The sequence below is a fragment of the Balaenoptera ricei genome, chromosome 16 (assembly GCF_028023285.1).
Source record: "Balaenoptera ricei isolate mBalRic1 chromosome 16, mBalRic1.hap2, whole genome shotgun sequence".
Classification (NCBI taxonomy): domain Eukaryota; kingdom Metazoa; phylum Chordata; class Mammalia; order Artiodactyla; family Balaenopteridae; genus Balaenoptera; species Balaenoptera ricei.
The window spans coordinates 117,225,419-117,248,903 of NC_082654.1; the positions used below are offsets into that span (position 1 = coordinate 117,225,419).

At 40.5% G+C, this 23,485-nt stretch overlaps 1 protein-coding gene across 4 annotated transcripts in view; it reads right to left on the reverse strand.

Moving 5' to 3' along the window:
* FAM13C (family with sequence similarity 13 member C) overlaps nt 1-22,226 on the reverse strand; it is a 134,297-nt gene extending 112,071 nt beyond the window's left edge. Inside the window, exons 1-4 of one of the 4 annotated variants that reach the window (XM_059900591.1) lie at nt 22,211-22,226; nt 21,248-21,286; nt 14,772-14,828; nt 11,085-11,280 (exon numbers count right to left, since the gene is read on the reverse strand). In XM_059900591.1, coding sequence (XP_059756574.1) covers nt 11,085-11,159 — 75 coding nt within the window. In that variant the 5' untranslated portion in view covers nt 11,160-11,280; nt 14,772-14,828; nt 21,248-21,286; nt 22,211-22,226. The other 3 variants (XM_059900590.1, XM_059900589.1, XM_059900593.1) reach the window with 3 other exon arrangements.
* Between the last annotated feature and the right edge of the window lie 1,259 nt (nt 22,227-23,485).

A 23,485-nucleotide genomic window follows, 5' to 3' on the forward strand; every position in this document is an offset into this window, starting at 1 on the left:
TGTAGTTAATGGGTCACTTACCCTTTGATCAAAACTCTTATGAAATACATAGTTCTATCAAACTCTTGTATATCTGCTCTGGTCCTGTGGAGCTTTGCATGATGATATTAGACAGCAACACTCTAATATTATCAGTGATAACTGCAGTTATTATTTAAAACATTGACGTGTCCACAGCCTTACTTCTTTCATTTGAATCTAGCACCATCCAGGCCAGTGGTTTTCAATTAGGGATGCACTGCAGACTTGTCTGTGGAGTTTAATAACAATGCAGATATCTAAGACCCACATCGGACTTAATGAATTCTTTACTTGATATTCTTGGCATCTTCTTTTAGGATTATTATTCTATATTTCAAGGATTTTTTCATCTGTAAGAATTATATTCCTCCATTTTTGTACAACCAGAACTAAATTCCCTGAGTTCTTTAAAAACAGGCTTATTTATTATCTTTTGAAACTTTCTAACTTGGGGGGAATGGTTTTATTATCGTGTTTTGCATGTCACATTAATGTATCATTTTTATTATGAAATGTCATTAGACTTTTCACATTTGAAAATTACTAGTGGTAAATTAACCAAAATCACTTTCAGTTTCTGTCATCTACAGATGTTTGTTTTCCTCAGATACTTGCCTGAAGGTTCTATTATCAGTTTCATGCCAGAGTTTGTGTCTTCAACAAAGAAGAATACTCTCAGGAGTCCCATGGTAAAGGCCCAGATATTTTAAATAATTGACATGTCAAGGAACAGACTCTTGGGTATAGGCATCTGATGACACCAATGGGCTGAGTCAGGACTTGCAGAATTTCAGTCAAGAAGCAGACAACTTCATGCTACTGCTAACCCAAGATCAAGTGGAACAAGAATTAATTACACAGTCCATAGTGAATGGACTGATAAGGGAAATTTTACACTGGTTATCTGACTGGAATATAGTTGTTTTAATGTTCTCTATTCTGGATCTATAAGAAAGTCCTTTCTCTACTTCAGTGATTTGCTACCCATACAATTTAGTAGATTCTTGTATTAACGGTTTTTGATGATTTTCCTTATCCTTGATGCTCTGGCATTTCCAGCCTCAGTGACTGGGGAGAGACTGTCTCTCCCAGCACTAACCAATTCTTAGGGATAGCAAACATGACAAATGACTTGTCCCAGAGTGTGCCTTTCATATGCAAACTAACCAGTCCAGAATCCATACTCTCAACCACCTCCTCTATCTGGTTCATATGCTCCAAGAGGTAATTCTCCTCTACCTTATCACCCAGGGCCAGGTACCAGACCATGAGCGAGAACCCCATACCTCAGAGTCTGCTGAAATCATTCAGACCAGCCAATTTTAAACCTGCTTACTCTGCCTTGCCTCACCTTTCCAATAAAAACCACAATAATGTCTCCACCCATGCTGTCTCCTTGCCCCATCTTCCTCCTGGATCAACCGTGGTGCTTCCCCATGTGGCCCTGCATGACATGGCATGCCCCATCCCTCTTAAGAACTGCAAGTAGAAACCTTTCCAAATGGTAGTCATCTTCTGTTCTGTTGGCCTCATCATACCTGAATGATAATAGAACCTACATTTAAAAACCATTCTGTTTATATAAACTGAAATGAAATATTTAAAAATGATATCTGAGTCTCACCCCCAGAGTTCAGAAACTCATACCAAATGTCCTTACTTTCAATGGTGATCAGGTTATTTAATATATTCAATAATAATGTCTTCCTTTTTACCACGATATAATTGGAGAAATCTGTTACATAACTAACATCTTGCCTAGAATGTCATATTGAGAATGATGCTCCTTGTATCAGGTAGAACAGGTCGATTGTGAGGAACTAATGTGGCTTTATTATGGCGTCAACGCCTACAAAGGACTCTCAGGATAACTGCCCTGCTATCTAGTTCACAGGGTCCAACCTTACAGGTGGTAAGGACCATCACTCCCTGGCAGTCCAGGAACATAAAGTTATTTCGGGGACTTCAAGAAAAGAGGAATTTACCCAAATGCATAAGTACTGCAGGTGAAATAAGGTGGAGAGAATTTCTTGAACTTGATTTGCCTTAGGAGTGCAAATAATAGAGGCATTTAAGGTCCAAGCTGAGATTCCTTATGAAAACCTCCAGAGAGAAGTTAATTTTGTAATTATTCAAAACCGTATGGCTCTAGATTTTGCAAAGCATATGCAAGAATGCCTATATGATAAATGAACACTCTTGCTATACTCAGGTAAATAATAAGGCCAAACCTAATGAGACTAGTCTTACCTTGTGACCAAGGTTAATATCTCTTTGAGATTATTATGACAACAAGGAAGAAGGAGGAAGGGAGGGAGGGAGGAAGAGAACATAAGAAAAAATTATAAAAGACTCTGAAATTTAGTGGATGTCCTGGCTAGCTCACCCATCTGGATAATCTCAGCTTTTGTTCGTCTATGACTAGGCTAATTTACAAGGTTACGCAGATAGCAGTTAGCTTGTAGAAACCAGTGACAGTGCAAATAATTTCCCTCCACAGAAATGCAAACTGTGTCGCCAGGAAAGTAGTTATCACCCTATAGATATTCCAAGTTTTGCCAATTTTGTGTGCATCTAAAAATTTATCTCACCATTCCTTGTCAGACTATAAATGTGCAATACTTTGCATTCTTTTTTGAACTGGTTGTAATATCTTACTTGTTTCCTCATTAATTCATGATTTAAATGAAATTTTTGATATGTCTCTACTTCATATCTGTATAAGAGTCATGATTATATGCTTTTTTCTTTTATATTTTATTTATTTTTTTATACAGCAGGTCCTTATTAGTCATCAATTTGATACACATCAGTGTATACATGTCAATCCCAATCGCCCAATTCATCACACCACCATGACCACCCCCCGCCGCGTTCCCCCCTTGGTGTCCATACGTTTGTTCTCTACATCTGTGTCTCAATTTCTGCCCTGCAAACCGGTTCATCTGTATCATTTTCTAGGTTCCAGATATATGCGTTAATATACGATATTTGTTTTTCTCTTTCTGACTTACTTCACTCTCTATGACAGTCTCTAGGTGCATCCACGTCTCTACAAATCACCCAATTCTGTTCCTTTTTATGGCTGAGTAATATTCCACTGTATATATGTACCACATGTTCTTTATCCATTCGTCTATTGATAGGCATTTAGGTTGCTTCCATGACCTAGCTATTGTAAATAGTGCTGCAATGAACACTGGGGTGCATGTGTCTTTTTGAATTATGCTTTTCTCTGGGTATATGCCCAGTAGTGGGATTGCTGGGTAATATGGTAATTCTATTTTTAGTTTTTTTAAGGAAACTCCATACTGTTCTCCATAGTGGCTATATCAATTTACATTCCCACCAATAGTGCAAGAGGGTTCCCTTTTCTCCACACCCTCTCCAGCATTTGTTGTTTGTAGATTTTCTGATGATGCCCATTCTAACTGGTGTGAGGTGATACCTCACAAAATTACTATATTTTGATTTGCATTTCTCTAATAATTAGTGATGTTGAGCAGCTTTTCATGTGCTTCTTGGCCATCTATATGTCTTCTTTGGAGAAATGTCTATTTAGGTCTTCTGTCCATTTTTGGATTGCGTTGTTTGTTTTTCTAATACTGAGCTGCATGAGCTGTTTATATATTTTGGAGATTAATCCTTTGTCTGATGATTCATTTGCAAATATTTTCTCCCATTCTGAGGGTTGTCTTCTCATCTTGCTTATGGTTTCCTTTGCTGTGTGAAAGCTTTGAAGTTTCATTAGGTCCCATTTGTTTATTTTTGGTTTTACTTCCATTACTCTAGGAGGTAGATCAAAAAAGATCTTGCTGTGATTTATGTCAAAGAGTGTTCTTCCTATGTTTTCCTCTAAGAGTTTTATAGTGTCTGGTCTTACATTTAGGTCTCGAATCCATTTTGAGTTTATTTTTGTGTATGGTGTTATGAAGTGTTCTAATTTCTTTCTTTTCCATGTAGCTGTCCAGTTTTCCCAGCACCACTTATTGAAGAGACTGTCTTTTCCCCATTGTATATCCTTGCCTCCTTTGTCATAGATTAGTTGACCATCACAGCGTGAGTTTATCTCTGGGCTTTCTATCCTGTTCCATTGATCTATATTTCTGTTTTTGTGCCAGTACCATACTGTCTTGATTACTGTAGCTTTGTAGTATAGTCTGAAGTCAGGGAGTCTGATTCCTCCAGCTCTGTTTTGTTCCCTCAAGACTGCTTTGGCTATTTGGGGTCTTTTTTGTCTCCATACAAATTTTAAGATTTTTTTGTTCTAATCCTGTAAAAAATTCCATTGGTAACTTGATAGGGATTGCAATGAATCTGTAGATTGCTTTGGGTAGTATAGTCATTTTCACAATATTGATTCTTCCAATCCAAGAACATGGTATATCTCTCCATCTGCTGGTATCATCTTTAATTTCTTTCATCAGTGTCTTATGGTTTTCTGCATACAGGTCTTTTGTCTCCCTAGGTAGATTTATTCCTAGGTATTTTATTCTTTTTGTTGGAATGGTAAATGGGAGTGTTTCCTTAATTTCTCTTTCAGATTTTTCATCATTAGCGTATAGGAATGCAAGAGATTTCTGTGCATTAATTTTGTATCCTGCAACTTTACCAAATTCACTGATTAGCTCTAGTAGTTTTCTGGTGGCATCTTTAGGATTCTCTATGTATAGTATCATGTCATCTGCAAACAGTGACAGCTTTACTTCTTTTCCAATTTGTATTCCTTTTATTTCTTTTTCTTCTCTGATTGCCGTGGCTAGGACTTCCAAAACTATATTGAATAATAGTGGTGAGAGTGGACATCCTTGTCTTGTTCCTGATCTTAGAGGAAATGCTTTCAGCTTTTCACCATGAAGAATGATGTTTGCTGTGGGTTTGTCGTATATGGCCTTTATGATGTTGAGGTAGGTTCCCTCTATGCCCACTTTCTGGAGAGTTTTTATCATAAATGGGTGTGGAATTTTGTCAGAAGCTTTTCCTGCATCTATTGAGATGATCATATGGTTTTTACTCTTCAGTTTGTTAATATGGTGTATCACATTGATTGATTTGCGTATATTGAAGAATCCTTGCATTCCTGGGATAAATCCCACTTGATCATGGTGTATGATCCTTTTAATGTGTTGTTGGACTCTGTTTGCTAATATTTTGCTGAGGATTTCTGCATCTATATTCATCAGTGATATTGGTCTGTAATTTTCTTTTTTTGTAGTATCTTTGTCTGGTTTTGGTATCAGGGTGAAGGTGGCCTCATAGAATTAGTTAGGGAGTGTTCCTTCCTCTGCAATTTTTTGGAAGAGTTTGAGAAGGATGGGTGTTAGCTCTTCTCTAAATGTTTGATAGAATTCACCTGTGAAGCCATCTGGTCCTGGACTTTTGCTTGTTGGAAGATTTTTAATCACAGTTTCGATTTCATTACTTGTGATGGGTCTGTTCATATTTTCTACTTCTTCCTGGTTCAGTCTCGGAAGGTTATACCTTTCTAAGAATTTGTCCATTTCTTCCAGGTTGCCCATTTTATTGGCATAGAGTTGCCTGTAATAGTCTCTTAGGATCCTTTGTATTTCTGCGGTGTCTGTTGTAACTTCTCCTTTTTCATTTCTAATTTTATTAATATGAGTGAGTCCTATCCCTCTTTTTCTTGATGAGTCTGGCTAATGGTTTATCAATTTTGTTTATCTTCCCAAAGAACCAACTTTTAGTTTTATTGATCTTTGCTGTTGTTTTCTTTGTTTCTATTTCATTTATTTCTGCTCTGATCTTTATGATTTCTTTCCTTCTGCTAACTTTGGGTTTTGTTTGTTCTTCTTTCTCTAGTTCCTTTAGGTGTAACGTTAGATTGTTTTTTTGAGATTTTTCTTGTTTCTTGAGGTAGGCTTGTATAGCTATAAACTTCCCTCTTAGAACTGCTTTTGCTGCATCCCATAGGTTTTGGATCGTCATGTTTTCATTGTCATTTGTCTCTAGGTATTTTTTGATTTCCTCTTTGATTTCTTCAGTGATCTCTTGGTTATTTAGTAACGTATTGTTTAGCCTCCATGTGTTTGTATTTTTTACGTTTTTTTCCCTGTAATTGATTTCTAATCTCATAGCATTGTGGTCAGAGAAGATGCTTGATATGATTTCAATTTTCTTAAAGTTACTGAGGCTTGATTTGTGATCCAAGATGTGATCTATCCTGGAGAATGTTCCGTGCACACTTGAGAAGAAAGTTTTATCTGCTGTTCTTGGATGGAATTTCCTATAAATATCAATTAAATCTATCTGGTCTTGAGTCATTTAAAGCTTGTGTTTCCTTATTAATTTTCTGTTTGGATGAACTGTCCATTGGTGTAAGTGAGGTGTTAAATTCCCCACTATTATTGTGTTACTGTCAATTTCCTCTTTTAGAGCTGTTAGCAGTTGCCTTACGTATTGAGGTGCTCCTATGTTGGGTGCATATATATTTATAGTTGTTATTTCTTCTTCTTGGATTGATCCCTTGATCATTATGTAGTGTCCTTCCTTGTCTCTTGTAACATTCTTTATTTTAAAGTCTATTTTATCTGATATGAGTATTGCTACTCCAGCTTTCTTTTGATTTCCATTTGCATGGAATATCTTTTTCCATCCTCTCACTTTCAGTCTGTATGTGTCCCTAGGTCTGATATGGGTCTCTTGTAGGCAGCATATATTGGGTCTTGTTTTTGTATCCATTCAGTAAGCCTGTGTCTTTTGGTTGGAGCATTGAATCCATTCACGTTTAAGGTAATTATTGATATGCATGTTCCTATGACCATTTTCTTAATTGTTTTGGGTTTGTTTTTGTAGGTCCTTTTCTTCTCTTGTGTTTTCCACTTAGAGAAGTTCCTTTAGCATTTGTTGTAGAGCTGGTTTGGTGGTGCTGAATTCTCTTAGCTTTTGCTTGTCTGTAAAGCTTTTGATTTCTCCATCGAATCTGAATGAGATCCTTCCCAGGTACAGTAATCTTGGTTGTAGGTTCTTCCCTTTCATCACTTTAAGTATATCATGCAACTCCCTACTGGCTTGTAGAGTTTCTGCTGAGAAATTGGCTGTTAACCTTATGGGAATTTCCTTGTATGTTATTTGTCATTTTTCCCTTGCTGCTTTCAATAATTTTTCTTTGTCTTTAATTTTTGCCAATTTGATTACTATGTGTCTCGGAGTGTTTCTCCTTGGGTTTATCCTGTATGGGACTCTCTGCGCTTCCTGGACTTAGGTGGCTATTTCCTTTCCCATGTTAGGGAAGTTTTCGACTATAATCTCTTCAAGTATTTTCTTGGGTCCTTTCTCTCTGTCTTCTCCTTCTAGGACCCCTATAATGCGAATGCTGTTGTGTTTAATGTTGTCCCAGAGGTCTCTTAGGCTGTCTTCATTTCTTTTCATTCTTTTTTCTTTATTCGGTTCCACAGCAGTGAATTCCACCATTCTGTCTTGCAGGTCACTTATCCGTTCTTCTACCTCAGTTATTCTGCTACTGATTCCTTCTAGTGTAGTTTTTATTTCAGTTATTGTGTTGTGCATCTCTGTTTGTTCTTTAATTCTTCTAGATCTTTGTTAAACATTTCTTTCATCTTCTCGATCTTTGCCTCCATTCTTTTTCCAAGGTCCTGGATCATCTTCACTATCATTATTCTGAATTCTTTTTCTGGAAGGTTGCCTATCTCCCCTTCATGTAGTTGTTTTTCTGGGGTTTTATCTTGTTCCTTCATCTGGTACATAGCCCTCTGCCTTTTCATCTTCTCTATTTATCCATGAATGTGGATTTTGTTCCACAGGCTGCAGGATGATAGTTCTTCTTGCTTCTGCTGTCTGCCCTCTGGTGGATGAGGCTATCTAAGAGGCTTGTGCAAGTTTCCTGATGGGAGGGAATGGTGGTGGGTAGAGCTGGCTGTTGCTCTGGTGGGCAGAGCTCAGTAAAACTTTAATCTGCTTGTCTGCTGATGGGTGTGGCCGAGTTCCCTCCCTGTTGGTTGTTTGGCCTGAGGCGACCCAACACTGGAGCCTACCCGGGCTCTTTGGTGGGGCTAATGATGGACTCTGGGTGGGCTCATGCCAAGGAGTACTTCCCAGAACTTCTGCTGCCAGTGTCCCTGTCCTCACTGTGAGGCACAGCCACCCCTCCGTCTCTGCAGGAGACCCTCCAACACTAGCAGGTAGGTCTGGTTCAGTCTCCTATGGGGTCACTGCTCCTTCCCCTGGGTCCCAATGCACACACTACTTTGTGTGTGCCCTCCAAGAGTGGAGTCTCTGTTTCCCCCAGTCCTGTTGAAGTCCTGCAATCAAATCCCGCTAGCCTTCAAAGTCTGATTCTCTAGGAATTCCTCCTCCTGTTGCCAGACCCCCAGGTTTCGAAGCCTGACGTGGGGCTCAGAACCTTCACTCTAGTTTGTGGACTTCTGTGGTATAAGTGTTCTCCAGTTTGTGAGTCACCCATCCAGCAGTTATGGGATTTGATTTTATTGTGATTGTGCCCCTCCTACCATGTCATTGTAGCTTCTCCTTTGTCTTTGGATGTGGGGTATCTTTTTGGTGAGTTCCAGTTTCTTCCTGTCAACGATTGTTCAGCAATTGTGATTCCAGTGTTCTCGAAAGAGGGAGTGAGAGCACGTCCTTCTACTCTGCCATCTTGAACCAATCTCTCTATATGCTCTTTTGAAATGTGACTTTTTATAACTGAATAAAGATATAATGCTTCCATTTTACAGAAATATATATATATATACCATTTTACAAAAAAATTATATATGTAACTGTATATATAACGTGTGTATGTGTATATATATATAAACAGTTTTGAGTCATTCATTGAATAATACTGAGTGACTGAGTGCCAGAGATCCAAAGGTGGACAAGAAAGACTGACTCACTGACCTCAAGGAACCTAAGTCCTAGTGGAGCTAACATTCACTCAATGTTTGTCGAGCTTATGTGACCAACATCACAAAGCTTTAAGGCAGAGAAGAAAAACACACTTATAAAATTCTCTCCAAAGTAATCCTTTCTCAACAACTAATTACTGCTTAGCAACACAATATATGACCAAAGGAAAAAAATTCCAGAGTGAAATAAAAGGTTTTGTATAAAAATGGGTAAGTAAATCACCAGAATCATACTTGGAAGTTCTGGATACCTCTTGTTAGAAATACTGTGCTTTTATGGAAGAGACATTCCACTCAAGTTCTTCCAAATCTGACTAAAGAGGTTATGTAATGCCCTCTGAGCTTTCGTTTTCCCATTTGTACAAAAAGATAATAATAGCCATTCCACGGGATTGTCATAAACATGGTACATGCCTGGAGCACAGTAAATGCTTAAATAAGTGTCAGCTGATTTTATTAATAATAGTATTTATAGATGCTCAGTTCTTGATCAGTACTCAACCAGTGTTAATTATATCTCTCCAAAGAAAATGGGAAGAATGAAATCTGTTTCAAATTTCTCCAAAATATGGAAGACCTAAAATGATATTATTGAAGTTCTCTTAGTCATTACAGGGAAAACAATCTCATTGTGTACACAGGGATGTTAGGAATGAACTGGAATTTTTACATGCAGTCCCGGATTCCAATGCTGTATTATCCGCAAAGACTGTACAAGCATCTCACTCTCCTGGAATCTTCCTGTGCATGAGCAACATGTTGGAAATTACATGCCCCATTAGCACCCTATTACAAGTGACAACTGTGTAATTTCTCTGAGGCCAGACTACAGGATGACAAGAAAGAGGGCATTCTAGGAGAGACGGCTGGTCACCCAAAGCCCACAATGTCACAGGTGACCCTTAGTAGGAGATTCAAGGTCAGAGTCTCTCCAGACCCAGTCAGACTCTGCAGGCAGCCCTTTGGGTACCTGTGTCCTCCCCAGCACCAGACTCCTAATCAAACAAGTGTTGGGTACACTCAGTAATAGGCAGGGTCTCAAGTTAATCATAACTCAAATGATATTTCACACTTAACCTCTCTCTACAATTCAACTCAGTTTCAGAAAATTACAACAGAACTTCATAAATGCTGACGGCATTTCATCTCACTGCAAAATTAACTGACTAAATAAGAGGTCACAATGCCAAAAAAGAAATGAGATAAAAAACACAAGGCAAATAAGAAAATTACAAGGTCAAATAAACTGCCCAGCCAAAGTTGTTCTACCAGGAAGATCACCTGATGCCCATTTGCAAAGTTGGACTGGACTTCCAAGTTATCAGATAATTAATGTATTACACTGAGAGCCTCCCACATTATTTTTAAAGTTAACAGTTAGGTGTTAACAAAAAAGCAAAGGTCACATTAATGAAGCACCTATGTCCGCAAAACTGTGTTAGGTGCATTACAAGTATAATCTTAATGCTGGGACCATTAACCTCCCAGTAAGATTAAAATGGATTATATTCGTTTCATCTCTTTTAAAGGCACCATAAATTATTTGCGGGGTATTTAAGAGTCTTAAAAATCACATTCTTTGATACATCCCTCTACGACTAGAAAAGTAAAATAAATAAGTGTGTGTGTATAAAATGTATTACTTGAATGAAGTTGGAAAGATGCTTCATTCATACATTTAAATACTTATCTACCTCAAAGAACCAGATTCTACACACACGTACAATCATGCACGTACACGGTTGACTGTTTTTCCAAAGCCACTAAACTGCAGCCTAAGAAGAATGGCTCTGGATAAACCTGGGACTTTTGATTTGCTGAGAAGAGGCTCCAAGTTTGGGGCCAGAGTTACACACCCTGGATAAGTGAAGCTCATGGGAAATCCTCCTCCACCCTCCCCCACAAAGGACGCAGCAGCTCCCCTAAATCAATGTCAAAGTCTGGCATTTAAGAATATCCGTTTGAAAGGGCGCTAAGTGAGCAGCCTGCCGAGAGCACTCCTCTATTAAGCCACGGGAGGGGAGCACGCACGCGCCCCAGGTCGCAGGTGAGCAACGACAAGTCACGCTAATATCCGCCTGCAAAATAACGTGCTCAGACCATCACCGTCACCGGAACGGTGCTCTCGCCAGAGAAGCACCTGTCTTGGCAAAGGTCTGAGGAGGTGGAGCCCGCTACCTGACTTTCTCCGTGGCTCCTCCCGTTCTCGGCCTTGAAGATGGACTTGGGCTTCCGGGACTTGAAGTTGCCCATGCTGGGTCGCAGCACGTCCAGCCTCGCGGGCTGCTCTACATGCTGCGGCGGCTCGCGGGACGGCACGGGCTCCTCTAGCGGAGCCCCGGCATCGGGATAATTTTCTTTATTGTCTTCATCTCTAGAAGAGGAAAGACCCAATTTAGAAAGCACCCATTTTGTAGAAGGTGGAGATGCTGGCAACAGGGAAGACCAGATCAACAGGCTTATTAGAAGGATGAACTAAGGTATCTACCATGATTATTTTTGTAATCTGGTCAGTTAATAAACACTGACTGCTTTCAAATTGAAAACAACAACAAAAAAAGAGTCTAATAATCCACCCTGGGAAAGAGAGACTGGTGATACTCGCTGCTGCTCATTTACACGGTACCTAGCAAACTTTTTAGCGTAGACTGCTTCAGAGGAACTGAATGTCACTTTTTAGATCACATCACATTCCCTTCCCATCTTTGCTAGTGGATACATACTTTCTGTAGTTGTAGCTTTGCACATACTATCATATTTGTTTTTCATTTTTCACTTCAAGATGGTTTCACATATGTCATGTTTTTCTCTCACAATAATAATGTGAGATATTCCAGTTAGCTATTGTCATTCCTACATTATAGATTAACACTCTAAACCCCAGAGATTAAATAAAGGGCTAATTCACCCAGACCTGGAGTGGTCAGGTGGGTCCCCAGTCTCTCATGCATGTGTCCTTGGTTCAAGGCATGATGCTTCCTCCTCACTGGCAAGTCTTTAACCATCTCCTTACAACTTTCAGACGCATTTAAGAGTCTAACTGGGGTCTATTTTAATAGAATACATACTGCCTCAATAGAATTAAGACAAGAGCCAAGTTTTACCCAGCCAAGCCATCTATCTGAACAACCCTCTCAATGCAAAGCCAAAGATCCCAGTATCTGGGTCCTGAGGGTGTGGAACGGCTGGAGAAGACTGACCCGGCTGCTCACCTCCACACACTCAGCGCTGGGAGAGCAGTGCTCATTTTCACGCATCAATCAAATTCAACACAGCATCGCCCTGCCCCTTCAATTGTCTCAAAAACAGTGACATAATTACACTCTTATTTGAAGTCATTTGTCCCTCTTAAATCTAGATGCATTTTATTTTCATATTTTGCTAAGAATTCAGCAACTACCATAGCCAGATGGAGCATTCCCTTTATACGATCAATATGATTGTCCTTAACCCACTGGCAATCATTCAGTACTAGATCATGCAATTCTGTAGGACTGGCCACTTCCCCCAGGTGGTGTTTTTCCCTCCTGTGCCCTGACCAGAAGTACCCATAAAAGAGATTTTGGCAAGGTCAGCTAGCAAGCAATTCCTCATGGCTCAAGGATACATAAAGCCAAGAGACAAGATCAGCAAAAGAAGGATTTCTATGTCGACTGCTCAGGATGCCTTTTTACAAATAGAAGATTAAACTCACTAAGCTGATATCAGGAAGATGAGCTCCGGTGAGTCTCTGGGATAAGAACAAAGAAAACATTGGGCCAGGAGGTCTGGAGCATGGCCGGGGTGCATGCAGTTGGACAAGATGTGGAAATAAAATTATGTGAAAGAGTTAAACTTAAGCCTCTTAAGGACAAACACTTAAGGACAAACTTAGTATCTGGTAAAGGAAAACCCAACAGGTGAAATAATTCTTCATGAGTAACTGAAAACAAAAACAAAACAAACAAACAAACAACAAAACAATGTCAGTGACACTGGTTAATATTTTCCCTTAAGATCATCTATAATTAAAAAAAAATTGTATGTCACTAATGGGTTTGGAAACCAATATCAAACCATGAGTTGGAACTACACTAGTTCATTTGAAATGCATGTCTCTCACTAGTGACAAATACTACTCATCCACACACCCTGTGCTCCTGGGTGAACAATGAAAGAAGCAACAGCGACCTCTACCATAACCTAAATGTTCTTCATTCGAGGAGGATTCTAGAACACTCAAGAATAAAAATGATTTTTCAAATTTACTAAAACGACCCTTTTGATAGACTCCTTCCTAAAATAATACCTGAATTTTGTTTTATATATCATATTTTCAAGGCGCCCAAAAGGTATAAATGTCATCCTTGACTTGAAAAACGGGGCAAAAAGCATCTTTCTCTCATTACACAAATATAAAACCTAAATAGAAAAGTCATCTTTAGAAATACATTTCCAACCTATTACTGGTTCCTCAGAATCCCCAAAACAGAATACAGGTAATGTAATGTAATGTCACCACTTACTGGAATCAGTCATAACTGAGAATGAGCCCGGAGTTCTGAAAAGAACAAGAGTCCAAAATATCCTCCTACTTGTTAGAAATGCGGCCGGAGCCACACCACCTCACCTCTGTGACCCTCATCCATAAGATGCCGGCATCTCTACCTGACAGAGGCAGTACAGCCTCTGTGAAATGCCTACCAAAGAAAGTTGGCTCAAGACCACAATCCAATAAATGGGGGCTACTCTCACTTGAGGCCTTGGGCGAGTGGTTATTTGCAAAGAAAAAACTGAAGGTTATTTTTAGTCTTCCCAATACCTCCAGGATAAATTCCAAACTCCTTAGCAGGGTATATAAACCCTTTGTAATCAGGTCTTTGTTTATCTCTGGAACTTTATTTCTTACCACTCCTGGCATCCTCAGCTCTCAGGGTTCCTGCCATCCTGAACTGCTTGCTATACCTTCAAGTTGAATTATTTTCTCTGCTCTCTGCTGGCTTGCCAGTAAGTTGCTTGCTCTGCTTGGTTTTTTGGCCTTATATTCCACCAAAAAAAGAGTCATGTGCCATGTGTAATTTTCTTCAGGAATCCATCCCAGAAACCTCACTGGGCTATTTGGTCATTCTAAGTGAGTCCTCTGTTTCCCGCTAGTAAAACAGCACTTAATGCACTGTAGCACTGTCATCTATATTCTTGCCTATCTCCTCCAGTGAACTGAATTCCTGGGAGCAGGGATTGGTTTGTCTCTCTCCATCCCGTATCTCCACTGGTTTCTGGCACACAAAAATGTGTGAAACAAAGGCCTTCAACAAATGTCTGTTATCCAACAAGTGTCACACAGACCAGTGTCCAAATTCTGCCTCAGCGGCTGTGCTATCTTGGATGAGCTATAATCCCTCTGAGCCTCAGTTTCTCCATCTAGGATGAGGAGGGAAACATCAGCTTCCTTTCAGTTGTTTAGATTAAATAATAAAATGCATGTGAAAGTGCTTGAGTGAAGCAAATGTAGAAGAAATGGTTAACGTGAAGGTTCTGCCATCATATCATGAACCCGGTGATGACCAAGATCACACTCCAGACACTCAATGCCATGTTTGGTGAACAGAAGCTCTTCCTTAAGGTCTATGATGGGAACAGATGTGCTAATCAATGTTGAATTCAATAGGCATTTACTGAGCATTCTCCATAGAAAAGGTACCGTCCTGAGTGCTAAGGGGGGGATGCAAAAGTGGACAAGACAAAACTTCCTTCAACAGCTGATAATCTATTAGAAGAAGTAGAACGTGAGAACAAATTATTAGAATTCAAAGGAGAGACTTAAGATACCAGACCCAGATGGTTTCTGTCCTTCATAATTAAGAACCAAGCAATGGTGGGTCCTACCTGAGACTAGAGCAGTCAGTCTGATCTTCATGCAGAGAGACTGTGTCTTCGTCACACCTGGAGAGAGGAGATAAAACCACATCAGACCCAACTGTCTGCTGCAGCAGAAGCAGCAACAGTCTAAAATTATCTGAAGATTAGCACAGGAAACTAAAAAATGGAACAATCTTTACCACTCTCACTCAAACCAGCGTCAATTCCCCAACGTCCACCAGGTAATGATACCAATGTCGTCATATCATGTGAGCTTAAACGCTTAGAACCAGAGGTAACACTCCTTTTTCGTCCACTACTCTGCATCACCTAAGCAAACAAGATCTTAGCAAGAACCTAAGTGTTCACAGCACTTGAGGGAACATCTGACACCAACACTGGTGGATTGTTGTTGGCTCAAAAGAGACTCCGCTACATGCCTCTTGGCATTTCTTCTGCCTCAAGGCAGTCCCAAACCACACCAGCTGCCCTTTGGCTCACTCCGTTGGCCTCCAGACTTTCTTGACACCCTTCCTTTTCACAAAACTTCTGAAATAACCTTGTGAAAAATTCTTGGCTCTTCCATATTGAAAACTCTCCAGTGTTCCACACTGCCTAAGTGCCTCTGGAGGAGGACCATTCTCTCACTCTAGTGTATGAGGGAGCCTTTGTTCCTATTCTCAGCCCTTCCCACCCCACCTCACCCCATCCCACTCCAGCCTGGAATGCTTTTTTCCGTCTTCAACTCCTACTCAGCCTTCACTGCTCCAGCCTCACAAGCTCTGTGAACTTTTCTCGCCAAGTTCACCCACGTGCCATGTTCCCATTTTAACCTTAGTACAGAACGGTTTACTCTTCATTCTGAGGTTTCAGTAACCAACCAGATCTTGCCTAGCACTGTTATGTAATTCCTTTGTACCTCTGAGATCTTTTAAATTAGTTGTTAAATTCCATGAAAAGAAATAACCATCATTTCTTTTTCTAGATACACTGCCACAGTGCCTACAATGTTACCCCAGAGTAGACACTCAATAAATGCTTGAATCAAATCATTAACTCGGGCCCCTCAGCAAGTCTGTTCCCTGGAATAATTGAACAAGCATTTATTGAGCACTCGCTGCCTTCCAAGTACTGCCTTAGGCATTGGAGCTGTACTTCTCAAACTTTTTGGGATTCACGACTGACCAGTTGATTTTCTATTTCCAATCCACTGTGGAGAGATAATCTGGTAAAAAGGTCGCAGGAATATCAAATTCCTATAAAAGTTATTAAAGGCATACTCCCTATTTCTGTACTGTTCTCATCTCAGACAAGTTACAGACAATTTGTGAACAACACTTTGAGTAGCACTACTGCTGAAGGACAGAAAGTTGAGAAAGACCTAGCCCCTGCTCTGACGGAGTCCCAATGTAATGAGTAGACATAACTAAATAAATATCTACATATGCAGATATAACCCTAATACAGTATTTATACTACATGAAATCATTTAAAAATTTAAAATATTCCTTACCAGCAATGGTGTATAATTTACCCACAAAACAAACTGATGAACGCTTCAGTCCTCTTCCCTTACTATCCCTTTTAAATTATGGTTTTGTAATGAATTAAACAAAGGCCACCTACAGACTCTGACCCTCTTTACCTGCTGGCAGCTGGGAAAAAAAAAAATCCATCGACTTAACAAAATGCTCTCCTCAACAAAATGAACTCAATTTCCTTGCTTTCCCTTTTTTTTTTTTTTTTTTGACGCTCAATAACCCACTTCGTCCACCTCATGGAAAACAACAATTAAATTCCTAAACGTTGTCTTGTTCTCCTCCATTAGAGGCATTTACTGTAATAGATCATCTGAGCTGTGTAATGAATAAAAATATTTCCCAATAAAAACAACCTAGCTAAGCAGAAAAGCCAATGAAGAACAGAAATCTAGAATTGTTGCTTCCGAAGAACTAGGGTTCAAACAGAGTTTCAACCTTAGAGCTCAACAATACCTATTGTTTGGGAATTTGGCAAGAACTTTTTTTTCTCCCCCTCAGTTGATTTATTAATTTTTCTTCCCAAAGCACAATTAGTTAAAAATGAGAAATTGGCACCAGAAAATACAAAGTTTCAGATGCTTTCTGGAATATGAAGCCAGACCTAATTAGCTGATCCGATTTTAAGGACTACTGAACAACTCCAGTCATCACTCAAGAAAACACAATTCCTAGCTTTCAGATATAGCGATGCAATAGATCTCCCTACGGCTTCCGTGGCACACATATACAAGCTCTTTTACTTCAATTTTCATTTGCTTTTATGAAGACCATCAAGCTCTACTCAATTAACATCTTCTTTCTGATTGTTCTACTGATTCCTCGCCCAGGAGCCCCCCGCAAATGCACAATACTGGCCCAGTTAGAAAACTGGATTCCACACTGGGAACCCGTATCCGAATATTCCTACTCCTGGAAAAAAAAAAAAAAACAACTCAGATCAAGTGTCCAACTGGTCTTGGGCATGAGATTCTCTTCCTACATGTTATTCCAATAAAATAATTTAAAGACCAACCCTTTAATGATGTTTTTTGTCAATTATCAAAACCAGGCATCTTCTAGTACAAACTTTTTCAAACTGTAAATTGTGACCTATTAGGAGGTCCTGAAATTAGACAGCAGCTACCAGCATTTTGTTGTTACTGTTGGTAGAGAAACAGAATAGAAAATGTCAGTATAGTGAGGGTTAAGTGTTATTTCACAAAACTTGTTTAAATAAACCATGTCTATACGTTTGTGCTGGATTGCAACATAAAACGTGTTTATCGTTGTTCACAGTAAAATATGTGAAGACACCTCTATTAAATGACTTCCTTTGAGGTTCTCATCAACTAGATTCTAAGTTCCCAGAGTTCTTAATTTGTGGTTGCCCAGACAATACATGGATAATTTGTTCTTGCCATCATTTCTTTGTGAAATGCTCAGGGTTGTAACTTTTCTCTCTATGTGGACTTTTGCTTCCTCTATCAACCACAAACAAGAAAAAGTTAGATGGTACTTTATAGCTCACCTTCTCTTTCATATGATCTCAATTAAGCCTGACAGTGGTGTGAGGTAGGCATTACCTTCACACAGTGGCTAAGGAATTTCCCAGGATTCCAAGGTGTAAAGCAGTGATGCCTGAGTCGTTTCTGCTCCACCACACTAAGCCCACTGGACAGTCTCTTCAGTCTATGTTCCCAGGGGTTCACAAGAGAGAGAAAGACTTGTTTCTTAGAATAATGGTGGAGAAAGAAGCACCCATGAGAGGTTCTCTTTTTTGTCTTGGGGTAAATAAGAAGAGAGATCTCAGACTGGTGATTAGATAAAATGCAGTTGTACCCGGAAGGGGACTTCTCTTCCCTGCAGTACCATGTCCCTTGAAGGCAAAGTTGCAGGGGTATAGCCTGCAATCCTGTGGGATTTCTCAAAGTGTGTCTGATTAAAATACAGGTTCCACTATATGCAATATCCTGGGATAAACCATAATGGAAAAGAATATAAAAAGGAATGTGTGTATATATATATATATATATATACATATATATATATATATTAACTGAATCACTTTGCTGTACAGCAGAAATTAACACAACATTGTAAATCAACTCTACTTCAATTTTTAAAAATAAATTAATTTTTAAAAATGGAAAAAAAAATAGCAAGTTCCAGCCTCATCCCCACCCCCAGCCCCACTAGATCAACTCTCTGGGGGTGGAGCCCAGGAATGCGAGTTTTTAAATTAGATTGCCCTTCTCCCCACATAACTAGTATGCTTCTAAACAGTTCAACACTGACCTAAAGGTTTAAAAACCCAGACCAGCAAGTGGGCTGACTCCAACATAATCACCCATTTCTAGGTTCCCACTTGGGAATATAGCCTGGGAAGCTGGATTTTTCACAAGCCCCCATTCCCTTCCCCAGTTGATATTGATAATCAGTCGGTTTTGAGAATTACTGCTTTGGATGTTAACTAATTTGTTGCAGAATTCATTGCTGGGCAGGCTTCATTTCAAATAACGGGTTAGCCAGGGCAACAGAGGAAATGACCATGGAAAAATAACAGATGAAAGGGCGCTGCAGATACAGAAGGGAAGGCCAAGGCCATTCTGATCTCAGAAGAATTTGGGTAGCAAAAGAAACTGAATTGGTCCAGAGCTGCACAGACAGGGCCAGGCATGGGAGAAACTGAGAAAAGCATAAAATACGTCCTTGAGTCCCTCCCAATTCCCCTTTTATAAGACCCCCAGCTGGCCAAGCAGAACCCTCTTAGGTTAGACTAGCTGATAACATAATTTATATTAAAGTATTAATGACAATTTGAATCCACCTCCCAGGGGCACAGACTTTTTAATTTCCATTTTAATGAGGGTCGCCACCAGAGTTCTTCATCCAAAAACAAAATCATCTCTAGGTAGAATTTCAGGCACTAAAAAAGATAAGTACATGTGGGTAGGAGGAAGTAGGAGTGGGGTGGGGATAGGAGAAAGGGGACGTTTTCTCGTATCTAAAACATATGAGAGGCCAGTGCCTCCTCTGTGCATGCCGAGACCAGACGTGAACATTTACTGATTACATGCTACTTCTTTGTCTCAGTGTAGTGCATCCTGGTCCTGCTGACTTTAGGGTCATGCCCAAAGAACCACGGAAAACAGTTCATATTACTGAGGGGAGGAGAAAATACTATATTAGACGATGACTAGCTTTAAATGACCCTCGTCTGTACTGTTACACCTATGAAGATTTGGTATGCTTCAAATGTTCTCCTCAGATTTTTAGATTAGTCACATGGCATTCCCATTGTCACTCAGTGCCTTTTAAAATAAATCACTGTCACTTCTGTGAAAACAACAACAGGATCTTATGCAATCAGAGCTCTTTGGGGAGTGTCCAAAGACAAGGTACCAGACTTTCCCCAGCATCTAACTATAAAACCATTTTTTAAAAAACTGTCCATGTGAAATCTAGAACTAAGTAACTCCATTTTGAAGCTGCTATGCCTATGGCTGACTCTGGGGATTCAGCCACACAGGGGTCCTGAGAATCAGGCCCAGACAGCATCTGGTGCTGTAAGCACAGCAAAAGGAGGAGAGCAATACCTGTGCACCTGAAGCAGGGAGTCACAGCCTCATCTCTGGCCTGCATACTTTGGCCTGCATCTCTCTCCACTCTTAGGCTTTGAGAAAAGCCAAGTTGTAGCCCGGTTACCAAGCAATCTCATTAACGGGACACAGCAGGTCCCAATGAGTATTATACATTGGATCTTCTAAAAATCAACCCTGGGCCTTTTTTTTAAAAAAAAAGTAACTAAACTTAAGTGAGCCCAAAGCTCAACACTGAGAGAGCAGCATATCCAAACAGAGGAACAAAGGAATGTGAAAAACAAGAGGGCCTGGGAAGCCCTGTAACCCTCCATCACCAAGTCACTGTGACAGTGACTTGAAACTCACATAATTCATTTGCCTTTTAGGGAACTTTAGCAAATAACTCCCAAGTTACCGGGACTTCTGTATCAAACTTGCAGCGTTTTTAAATGTAGTTGCGTATACAACCTTATACCCCCTTTTTCCTGAAAAACTGTTTAGAGTGACTTCTATCATGAGGTCCCGGAAGTAAACATAATGAGTTAGCCTAGAGAAAGACTACTAAATAAAGTATAGATATTTCATACATATATGGATATATGTAAATTATATGTCAGTTACATATAGTATTAGCATAATATATTACCTGTTAATTTTTAACACATACATATAACATAGTATTAGAAAAACATATTAAGGAAGGGATGACAAGAATTAAAACCACAAACTGTAAATATCTAATAAAAAAATACCATGCATGCTGGCCTTGAGTAAAATATTCACTCCTTCATTCCATGTTTGAACGGTGTTAGTCGTCCCAATCGAAAGCTTTAACCATGAGACTAGATAACGCATTCTTCCTATAGCCAGATCTCTGAGGGCAGAAGACAAAATTGACAAAGGGCATGCAAGAAAAGTTTACTCTACTGTGTCTTAAAAGTCTGTACACAGCAGAGGGTGAGACTAAGTTTAGCCTATTTATCACATGCTGGAATCCAACTCATTTCACATCCGTCTCCTATTTGCCGTAAATGTACACAGCATGCTCCATGAAAACAGACACCAACATTGGCAAAATACAACAAAGCTCCCCTACTGACACGTCAAAGAGATTTATTTTTTTAAAATCTGAACTCCAAGAACACATATTTTGGAGCACTGAGCTCCCGCAGGCCGTCAGTTTGTTTTAATAGCTCTCCCGTAGTTGCTAAAAGGCTGATTTCAACCTGTAAAGATTTCCGGGCCCCATCAGTCCCCACGTCTCGCGGTCTTCACAGCCCCAGATTACAGGAGACAATGCATCTAGTACCCAGAGCGGCTGGAAACGGTGGAGGATACCTTCCCGGTAGTTGCTCCCTGAGAAAGGCATGCAAATCTTATTTTAGTGACGAGAATCACTTACTCTGTTACAGCGGTGCTGCTGAAGGAATTATCCTGAAGGCTGAAACAGAAACAAGAAAACATCAGCCAAGTCCGGCCGGGGAGCCGTCTCCCTGACTGCTCTCCGGGAGTTAGAGCACATACACAAACATGGCATTGCAAGGCAAGTCTCAGGGCTCCCGGGCACACTCGCTCTACCTTGGGCTGCTGTCTGCACATGCTCGTAACGACACCCCCAGCAGGGGCCCGGCCGCACGGGCGAACCACAAAGCCCGGCAGCCCGCGAGGCTGCGGGGACAGAGCTGGGCGGGGCGCGGCGGCGGGGCCGGGCCCCCGGGACCCCCTCGAGGGGCACCTGGAGCGTGACCGCGCGACCCCAATCTCGCCAGCCGGGCGCCGCGCTTTATCCGGGCCTCCCGGTGCCCGCCACCCCCCGGGAAAGCCTGACTGTTTCTGCCTAGGTGCTGAAATCCGCGGGGGACTTGCTTTCTTCCAGACGTCTCCTACCAGTTTTACAGAGCTACCTCCCTCTAGGGATGGAGGCTCGCAGAGATTCAGAGACCGTTCAGAAAAAGCTGGAAGGGAACGAGAAGGGGGAGGGGAACATAGCTGCTGTTTTGGGGGTGTGGATGTGTGGGTGTGTGTTTATTGCCCAGGAAAAAGAAAAGCCTCTGAAAGAGGGCTAGCTGCATCACACCAGATCTGTCTGCACTCTGTTATTTCAGTCCCGAAGAGGAAGCGCCCAGCCCCGGACTGCAGAGCTGTGAATGAGTGAGCCCACGCAGGGCGGGTGGAGAATTTGTTCCAGGCATTAGCTGGTGACTGGGGGGGACCGTGCGCGAGATGGGGTTTCCTCTGCAAGAGCAGCCCGCCCGAGCTCCACTCCCAACCACCTTTACAAAAGATGAGAGAACGAATGCACCCACGCTACCGCCTTTAAATAAAGGCAGCCTTGCTGGGGGAGGGGAAGGCTGTTAGTCCGTACTTGCTTCGTTCCCCTGGAGATGTTTGTCTTGCACTCTTTCCATTGTTAATTTCTCCTGCCCGTTGACCTTGATATGGAGTGAACAGTCACCTGGGAAAGATGCTTATTTTGAATTTCGAATTAAGAAGATTCCCCATTCCCTTCTTTTAATCTCTCCACTCCCAGAAGCAGCTGAGATGGTTTTTAGTCAAAATTATATCAGACGGTGAGTTAAACAATAGCAAAAAATTTCATTTTCAGATTATCAGAAAAATTACTCAAAACTTGGTACTAAGGGGAAAAGCGAGACCTTTCAGTGTCACGACACATTTTTCACAGGTCCACCCAAGGGCTGCTTAATTCTCTAAAAAAAATAGACTTGCGTTTGACATGCTATTCACTCTTAGTTAGATTCCTGACAGTGTGGAGTTACGTGTTAACATGGCACATTTTGTCCAATCTGTCCAGAGGAAAAGGTAACCTCAGCGTTGATGGTTTTATTGCATTGTGCAGCTTTAACCAATTTTGCATCTAACCTAACAATCTTATACTAACATTCTTTCTAAATGCCTGCAAATGTTCAGATCCTCAAAACGCTCTTGGAACCAAGGGCATCATCTTATAGATCCCCTCATTAATCATCATCTTATAGATCCCCTTATGGATCCCCTTATTAAAGTTAACAGATCTCTGATATGTCCCTATATTTGTATCAGAGTCATATCTTTAACTTTCAAAGTTATACTTTGAAAAATCAAAATTGAGTTTTCAAAGAACAACTTAAGGTTTCCTTAAGGTCCTTTGCAATTTTCCTTTCCTCTCTCTAAATATTTTTTAAAGTAGCTGAATAAAAGCCTAACACAGGCATTCCCTGGAAATACTGCAGGTTTGCTTCCAGACCACCACAATAAAGCAAATGTTGCAATAAAGCTCGTCACACGAATTTTTCGGTTTCCCAGTATGTATAAAAGTTATGTTTACACTATACTGTAGTCTACTAAGTGTGCAATAGCATTATCTCTGAAAAAACAATGTACATACCTTAATTAAAAAATACTTCATTCCTAAAACATGCTAACCATCACCTGAGCTTTTAGCAGGTTGTAATCTTTTTGCTGGCGGAGGGAGGGTCTTGCCCCCATGTTGATGGCTGCTGACTGGTCAGGGTGGTGGTTGCTGAAGGGTGGGAGGCTGTGGTCATTTCTTAAAATTAGACAAGGAAGTCTGCCACGTCAATTTAAGCTTCCATTCACGAAGGATTTCTCTGGAGCGTGCAATGCTGTTTGATAGCATTTT